The 9,525-nt window shown below is 42.7% G+C and overlaps 1 protein-coding gene across 1 annotated transcript; it reads right to left on the reverse strand.

The window, feature by feature from the left end:
* Positions 1-734: 734 nt before the first annotated feature.
* On the reverse strand, positions 735-9,000 carry LOC103708546 (serine/threonine-protein kinase OXI1-like). Its single transcript, XM_039131095.1, has 5 exons — positions 8,768-9,000; positions 8,621-8,693; positions 8,477-8,555; positions 1,957-2,419; positions 735-1,850 (listed from the first exon to the last, which is right to left on the reverse strand). The coding sequence occupies exons 1-5, from the start codon at positions 8,998-9,000 to the stop codon at positions 968-970; spliced, it is 1,731 nt and encodes a 576-aa protein (XP_038987023.1). The 3' UTR covers positions 735-967.
* Positions 9,001-9,525: the final 525 nt, after the last annotated feature.

Genomic DNA, 9,525 nt, shown 5'->3' on the forward strand with positions numbered 1-9,525 from the left:
AAATTAGGAGGATGCAAATTGGTGGGCGAGTCCCTTCTTTCATCCATTGTTTCTAAAGTTTTTCAAACTAAAAAATTAATACACGAAAGCTTCCACACAGTCTCAAAAAACTAATAAGCGACGGCAATTAAACCTAATAACCGGTAGCAATCAAAAGTTGCATGCGGAGGAAGTTTTCTTTAAATACCTAAATTTTAACATCCTTGACCAAAGACCCAACTTGGGAGATGAATTGATAAACAAAAATAAGATGCTGGCATTTAGTAGTCAAGCTATTGGGTTTTGAAAAGTGTTGGAGCATTACCACTCGGAAAGGTTCATCTGGAACAAGGGTGCATCAGTGCCCCAGTCTTTTGGTCATTTTCTCTTTTCTGATTTTATTGGTTGCACCCACACCCGGCGCCTGTAAGTTGCCGTTGCACCCAAAAAAAAAAAAAGAAAGAAAGAAAGAAAGTGTTGGAGCAATCTAGGAACCAAAAGCTTCGCGGATGCACAAAATCTACTTCCAAGATCTAACACCATCTCTATTTGTGGACGTCATACTTTGAGATTTGGGAGCATGAGGGAAGCTCCAAAGCAACGCAGGGCCTGTAATGCAATTGCAATACTATTCCCTTAAATACTTTTTTTTATTTGAAGCTCCTTAATTAAGGATGCCACCAATAAAAGAAAATCATGGAACACAATAAAAGGAATAAACACCATAACATCATCCATACAAACTATACACAAGATAGATTAATTATTTCTACATTTACTTAAAAATATTTAATTTCCTCGATCTATACAATAAATAGCAAAGACTAATACAAAAATAACAACAACATGATACTGTCATGTTCCTAACTTAGTAGCTTGTTACAGTTTCTCTTTCTCTATTATAAGAATAATAATTACCCAAAATTATAATAAGGAGAAATATTTCTCTTCCCCTTCCAAAAAAAATATCAGAAGGAAAAAAAATATATCAGAAAACAGAAAAATCAACAGTTTTGGAAGGATCTCTCAATCCTTCCTCCCGGTTCACGGCCGAGTTTTTATCGCTCGCCTCCTCGGCGAGATTTCCGTTACCGTCAACGTTGCCGAATACCTCTTGGACCAACTTTTCGACGTCGATCGAGTTATTTCCCTCCGTGTCCTCCTCCGCTTCCCATTCTGGCGCCGCCGGGATATAGGGGGGCCGCGGAATCCGGAGGACGGATTCCCAGTCTATCCCTCTGAAAAATTCGTGCTGCTTGACGCCGTCAAGCGAGATTCTTCTACCGGGGTCCTTCTCGAGAAGCCGGCGCAGCAAATCGCGTAACGGCGTCTGCTCTCCCGTCAGCTCAGGCTCCATCAGTAGGATCCGGTAGAAAGTTTCCTTCCGGTTTTGCCCCCGGAACGGCGTCCGGCCGTACAGCATCTCGTAGAGGACGACGCCGAGGCTCCACCAGTCGACGGCGAAATCGTGACCGTCCCCTTGGATGATCTCCGGCGCCACGTAGTCCTCCGTCCCCACGAACGAGTTCGACTTCCCCGACGCCGACGACTTCGAGGTGGATTCGCAGCCGGGGACGGAGTCCTCCAGCGAGTCGGAGCTATCGGGCGACACGCCAGCATTGCAAGAGAAGCAGCCCGGGAAGAGTTCCTTCTTTGCGGGCGGCGGATCGCAGGGGCGAGGGCCGGGTTTCTTGTCGGAGGGTTTGAGAGGCTCCGGCGATCTCGCCGGGAGCTTGGTGGAGAGGTCGAAGTCGATGAGCATCAGGTGGCCGTTTTCTTGGATCAAAACGTTCTCGGGCTTCAGATCTCTGTAGACAATCCCCAATCCGTGCAAGTACTCCAACGCGAGCACCAGCTCCGCCGCGTAGAACCTGAAGAACATGAAGAGAGCAGCAGATTTAGGTTAAAAATCAGGGAAAATTTCGGAGCAAATCGAATAGATCCGCCGATTGGGAGACGGAGAACAGGAAACCCTACCGGATTGCATCGTCAGAGAACATCTTCTCCGTCTGCCGCCGGCGTATCGAGTTGAGATCGCCGCCGGAGCAGCGCTGGATGACGACCCCGACGATCTTGTCGGTGGAGACGACGCCACGGAGGGAAGGGAGCAAGGGATGTCGGAGGGCGAGGAGGACGTCGCGCTCAAACCAGATCCGGCGGTAGGCGTCGGCGGTGTTCTTGTTCTCGATGGAGGAGCGGGAGATAGCCTTGAGGGCGAGGGCCTCCGGGTAGGTAGGGGAGCGGACGAGGAAGACGACGCCCTTCGCGCCGCGGCCAAGGACAGCGACGGCCTTCAGGTCGCCAAGGTCCAGCGGCGGCGCCGGCGCCGGCGGCGAGTTAGCCATTGCCGAAGGGATTTCTCGTAATAGGCGCACAGATAAAACATAGAAGAAAAAGCTAGGGCTTCTATTTATATTTATAGAGCGGGTTTCGGGTGGTTCTATATACACCCCCCCTATTGCTCAGGACACCCCCCAAAAATTAAAAAAAAATTAAATACTCTCTACACCCCCCATTTGCTAAGGACACCCCTAAAAAATTAAAAATTCCTAAATTACCCCCCACCCTCCCCACCCCCTCACCTAAATTGCTCTCTACACCCCCCAAACCCCCCCCACCCCGCTCTTCCCCTCCAAAACACCTCGCCAACGCCCAAAACCCCCCCGTTCCCCCTTCTCCCTCTCGTCGCCGGCATTCTCCCGATCTCCGACCACCTCGCCGGCTTCTCCCGGAACCACCTCGCCGGCTTCTCCCGAAATTTTTTTTTTTCACGGTTCGTGCTCCGTTCGGCACTGGATCGCCGAACAAAAGGCTTCTGTTCGGCTGAACAGTGCCGGACAGAAGCCTTCTGTTCGGCACTGTGCAGCCGAACAGATCTGTTCGGTTGAGGGTTGCCGAACAGAAGGCTTCTGTTCGGCACTGTTCAGCCGAACAGAAGCCTTTTGTTCGGCGATCCAGTGCCGAACGGAGCACGAACCGTGAAAAAAAAAATTCGGGAGAAGCCGGCGAGGTGGTCGGAGATCGGGAGAATGCCGGCGACGAGAGGGAGAAGGGGGAACGGGGGAGGAGGGGTTTAAGGGGGGTTTGAGGGGTGTTTTTTTTTTTCTTTTCAAAACAAAACGGAGGAGGAGGAAGGGGGGTGTATGAGAAAATTTCAAGGGCAATATGGTAATTACACTAAAGGTTAGTTTGGGTATTTTTTTTTTGGTTTTTGGGGGGTGTCCTGAGCAATAGGGGGGGTGTATATAGAACTACCCGCGGGTTTCGTGGCGGAGCTCCCTGGAGAGGGATGCTTTGAATCGATCTATCAGCTGTTTCGAAATCGTAATATTTTATTTTTTAATTTTATCGGATGTATCATTACTTGGCGAGCAAGAATCGGAGGGAGAGTAAACACCAATTGCGTCGGACAACACCACCGAATCCCGTGACGGCGGTTTTTTATGCGGACGATTTTGTAGAAATTTGTATGCGGACAAAAGGAAAAGATATTATCACCCTCCCTGTAATCCCATTATCCCGTTAGTTTAAAGTAACGGCGTTATAACCCATCCTTTCTCCAAATAAAAGTGCAACAAATTAATTGGTTGAATTATGTTACAAAGGATAAAGAATTTATGGGTTCTACCATCTTGAATTTTCAAAGAATTTCGATATTAGAAGCTTGTAGGAAGATAAACATAAACTTATCTAAAAATAAGAATAAAAGTTCTATTAATTGATGATCCCATTTAAAACAAACATAAACTTGTCAGGAAAATAAGAATAAAAGTTTAGGTAATTGATGATATGAGAAAAAAAGTTCCTCTTTTGTAATTATAACTTTACATTTATACATTCTTTTCTATAAATGTTAAGACGGATAATCCATTCTATTTTGCCATTTATCTTATCATTTCAGGTCCCCATTGCTTATGCAGGTGTTACTCCCTAATCCTAAACGTTTGTTAGTTACTTTATTCTACTAGGAGACTTTATTCTTAGCTGATCGAGATACCGTTGTTCTATATTGAAGATTTGTATTCTTTGTAATGTAGATCCTTTTGGGAATTGTTATATATCCTATCGCTTAGTATGCACTCAACCTACACTTTAATACTTTTCCATGCTTGGGCTGCATTTCAACGCTTCAGCTTGAGTTTATCATTTGATGTTTGATTTATGCTCGATCTCCTATTTAGGATTCAATCAGTGCTCAATCTATAATTGGTCCATGCTTGGGTTGTAGTCCATTTTTTGCTCTCATCTTGGACACATTTTTTGCTCAGCCTGTCCTTTGAGTTGCATCTTTGACTCTCAAATCACTTTCTATACTATGAACAAAATCTTCAAGTATGTGGTAGTTTTTACACTTTCTCCAATTTACCATTTCTCAGTTTCTTTAGTGACATTATAAAATTTGCAGTTAACCAACACATATCTCTTCGCTATTAGGTTGAATTAGATGTAAATAACCATAAACAATTGATGATAATAGTTATTATAGTATATTATTTAGTATTATAATAATTTGTTATAATGCAAATAATAATCATTATTTGGCATTTGCAATGTACTCTTAATGAAATAGTTTTTTTACTTTTTTTTTCCTCCACAAAATTTTGTACCATCTAAAAATTATTTTTTAATAAGTAAACAATAATATATATTATAATAATATATGTCATTATAAATTTTATATTATTTTCTTTTTAATTTATAATGTTATTACAATGGTCATTATAATATTTATTGCTTTAATATTAAAATTTCTAAATCATATGGAACGAGGAAAATGATAATTATTGAATGAAATAATTCTATTAATGGAACTTTTGTTAACTTATAAATATCATTATTGTGATCATCATTTTGATGTATTTACCATTATATAATAAAATAACAGTCATTGTTTGATATTTTTTTTAAGAAATATATGTAATTTGTATTATTATATTGAAAATAATCTTTTCTTTTCAAAATTTGAAATTTCCATCTACACTTGAAATCCGTGATTATACATAACTTTTGGTTACATTGGTATGTTCTTACAACTGCTATAGCCATCATTATTTTAACATTAAATAATTTTAAATCACTACTGAAAAAATGGATACTTAACGGCTATTTAAATGTCATACCGGACAACTTAAAACTCCAACTAATCCGCCCGCTTAAGCAGAAAATTTGGAAACGAAAAACGGATCGGTCCCGCACGGAAGTTTTATGCGAATGTACGGAGGGAAAGGGAGGTACCTGACACCGTTTCATCCGAGTTCCTTCCAGGAAAATGTACTCCCCACTAGATCTGGCCTTCTAGAAGGGCCCCGGAGTTGGTTAACGCAATCTAGACCGTTGAATTAGTCTCGACATGGGATGATGATGGCTCTTGACGGTGTGATGTGGACTTGGAAACGGGCGCGGGGGAAGGAACAGACGGTGGGGATTAATGCGATGGAAAGCGGGGCCGCCTTCGGGTCGCGTAATACGGCGCGTGGTGCGGAGAGGGGTAGTTTGGTCTTTTTACATTCTATTCGAAGTAACGAGAAAGCGGGAAGCTGTGAGTTGCTTAACGCGCCGTTTGGGGGACCAGGTTTGTAAATTAACCGCCGGCCTTATAAAATTTCCACCACCTTTGCATGCTGTAATTTTTGATAGATCTTAAAAAAGTATTTATTAATTGAATTCTTTTTACTTAAAATCGATTAGTAATTATTTGGATGGATTTGGATCTTGAGAATCGATTGTTAATATTGTTCAGCCTCATTTTGAGTTGAGGTAGACTGATTTCCATCCTAAATGTCCAAAGAATACATGAACAAAGTGCATAAATGAATTCATATTTTCAAGGTATACTTTTTATTTTATTTTCTCCAAAAAGAGAAATGTGACCTGAACTAGAAAGTAAATTTATTTGAAAAAAGTAAATATTCATACAAAAAAATTGTCCAAGAAAAGTGGGGACTTATACTGATGTGCAATGTAATATACTAGAGAATTAAGCTTGCTGCTTAGAAGTTCGTTAATGAACTAAGCATAAGTGTGATTGTCGTAATATATCTACCTGAAAAAAACTAACAATGATCCGCTACAACCGAGTGATTGCACCTGTTTGTTATGTGACATGAGGTTCTCTATTTGAATTTCGGCCTTATTGGTTCTCAAGTATCTTGGCCAAACAACCATATTTAGTGATGCCCTACTATTATTCTCTTAAAAAAATATTTTTTTAATATATAGATGCGTGAATGGTTTTCATATGTATCCGATATAGCAAACAAGGAGACATATCCCCCTTACTTTTCTAAAGTTTTGCTTCAGGTGAGGGTTTGGGGGTGTATCTTTTATGAGAAGGAAGGATTTACCTTCCTTCGCATGAATCCACCATTGGATCATCTACATATCGCTTGAAGATATGTGTAGATGAATAAGTAATGAAGTTTGGAGAGTTTTGAGATTTGTGCAGTGGATGATCTAATGGTGGACTCATGCGAAGAAAAGTAATCCTTCTTTCGTGTGAAAGATACAACCTGATCTCAGAGATGATCGTGCATGAAGAAGGAGGGCGAACCTTTCTTTTGCACGGAAGATACAACCAGATCTTAGAGGAGATCGTGCATGCATTTTTTTTGTTGATTCATTGATTTAGGAGCTGAAGTCCAAACCTACACTCACTTTACACTTTTCTCCATCTTTTCTAGTTGTATCATGTATTTTTAACGAACCCAACAAGCACTATCTTTTTCTCCCTTCAACAACCAACTAAGGGTTGTACTATCCTCTGTGGTGCAAAATATGTATTACTTACTAAAATAAGTGGACTTTTCTACCACCTTGACATCTTCCTCTTCTTTGAAAAATCATCCTTCTTTGTAACATTTAAAAAAGTGAAAATCATCCTTTCTACCTAAAAGAGAGAGGTTCAATCCAATAAAGTTCCTTTGCGTATTCCCTTTGTGACATGGAATGCATAAAATTTGGTTGTCCTCCCTCCATCTCTTAGAACTCAAGTCTAATAGATTTCTCTTTCAGTCGCTTTCTTTTTCTTTCTCTAGGGGTCCCTTCTCCACTACCCTTCTCTAAGGGTCTAATAGATGGAACATATTTTTAGATTTTATGTGCTCTAACGATAACTTATATTTTATAAAACTTGGATTGTAGGCTCAACCATAAGATATAGCAAGTTAAAACAAGCCCTTCAAAAAAGATGATCTTCATAAATTTTTGTTCTAGTTAATTGGCCTACAATCCTTGAGGTTAGAAATATCCTTAAGAATTCTATGATGGACGTACGGGCTGGTATAGAAAATTTTATATGAATGGGTTTAGGTCCCTCTCTTCTTGCAGCCACGAAATTCTGAAGTTGCTCCCTACCAAGTTCATGACTAGAAAGAAGAGAAGGGCCAGCTTACTATTGGTAGGAGGATTTGACATCATTGAAAAATAAAATAAAATTACTGTGATCAATCTTGGCAATACACAATCTTGCACATAACAAATAAAATTAAGTGCAGTCTCATCCTTTCCTCGATCTATTTCACATCCTTTTGTCATATTTGGAGGAAGAATTTCCGATTCCTTCTTTTCGTTGTGAATGTAAAGATACATACATGCATGCGCATGTTTGCACACGAGCATATGCACACATAATGCCTACATATTGAGGAGGTTTTAGTATGAATCGCATAGTGTTACTGGTGTTAAATATGTAAGAATTGTTAGATATCATATTATTTTTATTTTTTCAAAAAATAAAATAAATAAGATGATTATTGAAAGATCTCATATCGGTTATACTCATTTCAGAGCATGAGCATATGAGGCGGATGTCTCCAAATTCTATAGACGTGTTTTAGATGGAAAACAAAACCGGAGAGGAATTTGAGCGGCGTGTGCGTGCGCGTGTGGGCCCCGAAACCAGACAATATCTGGCAGGGGAGCTCCGTGTTCCCCCCTCACACTACAAAAAAAGTGATCTTTGCCGACGTTTTTTACATCCTTTACCGACTTTTATAAGCATCGGTAAAGATCCACCCGACGCTACGTAAAGCGTCGCCGAAGCGTCGGCGATACCTGAGTGGGAAAAATTTATTCCGACGCTTTTGAAAAGCGTCGTAAAATCTCGATTTTTAGCGACGCCTCCTAGCGACGCTTTTAAGCATTGTTAAAAACCTCAAAGCCGACGCTTCAAAGCATTGGCGTTAGCCTTAAATTTTTTTAAAAAAATTATTTTTCATAAAGAATCAGAACATACTTGGCAATGGACTGGGAGAAGAAGTCGCCGGCGGGGGCCTACGGGAAGAGGAGCCGACAAAGGCTTCGCCCAAGAGGCCAAGAACAGCTACTTCCACCTACCGACACCAGAAGCGTCTTCGCCGGTTCGCCCTTGCGAGTCGCGCCCCGGCCCCGAAGGGAGATGTCCTGCGGCTCCTGCCGAGAGAGGAAAGTCTCTCTCAGAAATGAAAAGCCTCTCTCTCTCTCTCAGCTCTCTGGCTCCCCTTCTTTCTCTGGAGAGGACCCAACTCCCTCTCCTCTCTCACGATCTCCTTCTCCAGCTGCCTCCGAGCCACTTGATTAGTAACCAATTTCATCCTCAGCTGCTAATCCAAACATGATTAGTAACCAAAAAAACAAAGAATCAGAGTCCCCACAAAACAAGAACCTTATGTAACACTCTCAGTCCCCACAGAGGATTAAGGTTTGGGAAGCGGAGGTAAAAGCTGGCTAGCAAATTCCTGCGGAAAAACGAATCTGAGAAATAGAGGAGGGGGAGATAGCATGCCTTCTTGAAGGCTAGCGCGACCCTCACCTGCACGTTCTGCCACTGCTCCTGCGCATCATCCTCGCCACCATCGACAACCCCATCCCTTTCCTCCTTCTTCTCCCGCCGCTGACGGTGGGGCGATGCTTCTCCTTGTCGGGCTTCGCCGGCTGCGGGCGGCGCTTCTGCAGCTCGCCGTCGGGCTTGAGCTTGGTGTGCTGGATGAGGGAGCTGAGGTAGCGGCTTCGGCGGTCGAGCTCCTCCGAGGCACCCTCCATCATCTTCTGCTCCTCTCTCGTCGGGAGCTGAGGTAGCGGCTTCAGCGCTCGAGCTCCTCCGAGGCGCCCTCCGTTGTCTTCCGCGGATCCGCTCCTCGGATGAGGGAGAGAAGAGGAGAGGAGAGATTTTTAAGGGATTATGTCGGCGCAGGATCAGCTAGAGCATCGATGGGAGGGAAGTGAGCGGTTTTGAAGGGATTTGGCCTTCGACGACGCTTATAAGCGTCGTCGAAGGTCTAAACTTTTCCCGACACTTTAAAAGCGTCGTCGATTCTCAAAATTTACCGACGCTTTTTAGAAGCGTCGGCAAAGTCTGGCGCTGAACTAAAATTTTTCCATCGGGAAATCTCACTTTTCCTGTAGTGTCATATGGCCCCCACGTGGGCACTAGGTGCCTCACGTGCCCCGTGCAGGTGGGGCGTGACATTTGGTATCAGAGCTGAGGATGACTCTAGTCCGAGGGTGGGTGAATAAAAGATCCCACATCGGGTAGACTTGTTTCAGAGCTTGGGCACATGAGGCGGGTGT

This window comes from Phoenix dactylifera, chromosome 10, assembly GCF_009389715.1.
Source record: "Phoenix dactylifera cultivar Barhee BC4 chromosome 10, palm_55x_up_171113_PBpolish2nd_filt_p, whole genome shotgun sequence".
In the NCBI taxonomy this organism is placed as follows: domain Eukaryota; kingdom Viridiplantae; phylum Streptophyta; class Magnoliopsida; order Arecales; family Arecaceae; genus Phoenix; species Phoenix dactylifera.

What these genes read in the sequence shown, in the direction of transcription:
- LOC103708546 (XM_039131095.1), bottom strand. Translation starts at nt 9,000, where the DNA reads ATGATGGAGGGTGCCTCGGAGGAGCTCGACCGCCGAAGCCGCTACCTC. An exon ending in AGCAGTGGCAGAACGTGCAG is followed by an intron (nt 8,694 to 8,767) that starts GTGAGGGTCGCG and finishes GTTTTTCCGCAG; the next exon opens with GAATTTGCTAGCCAGCTTTT. An exon ending in GACTGAGAGTGTTACATAAG is followed by an intron (nt 8,556 to 8,620) that starts GTTCTTGTTTTG and finishes TTGGATTAGCAG; the next exon opens with CTGAGGATGAAATTGGTTAC.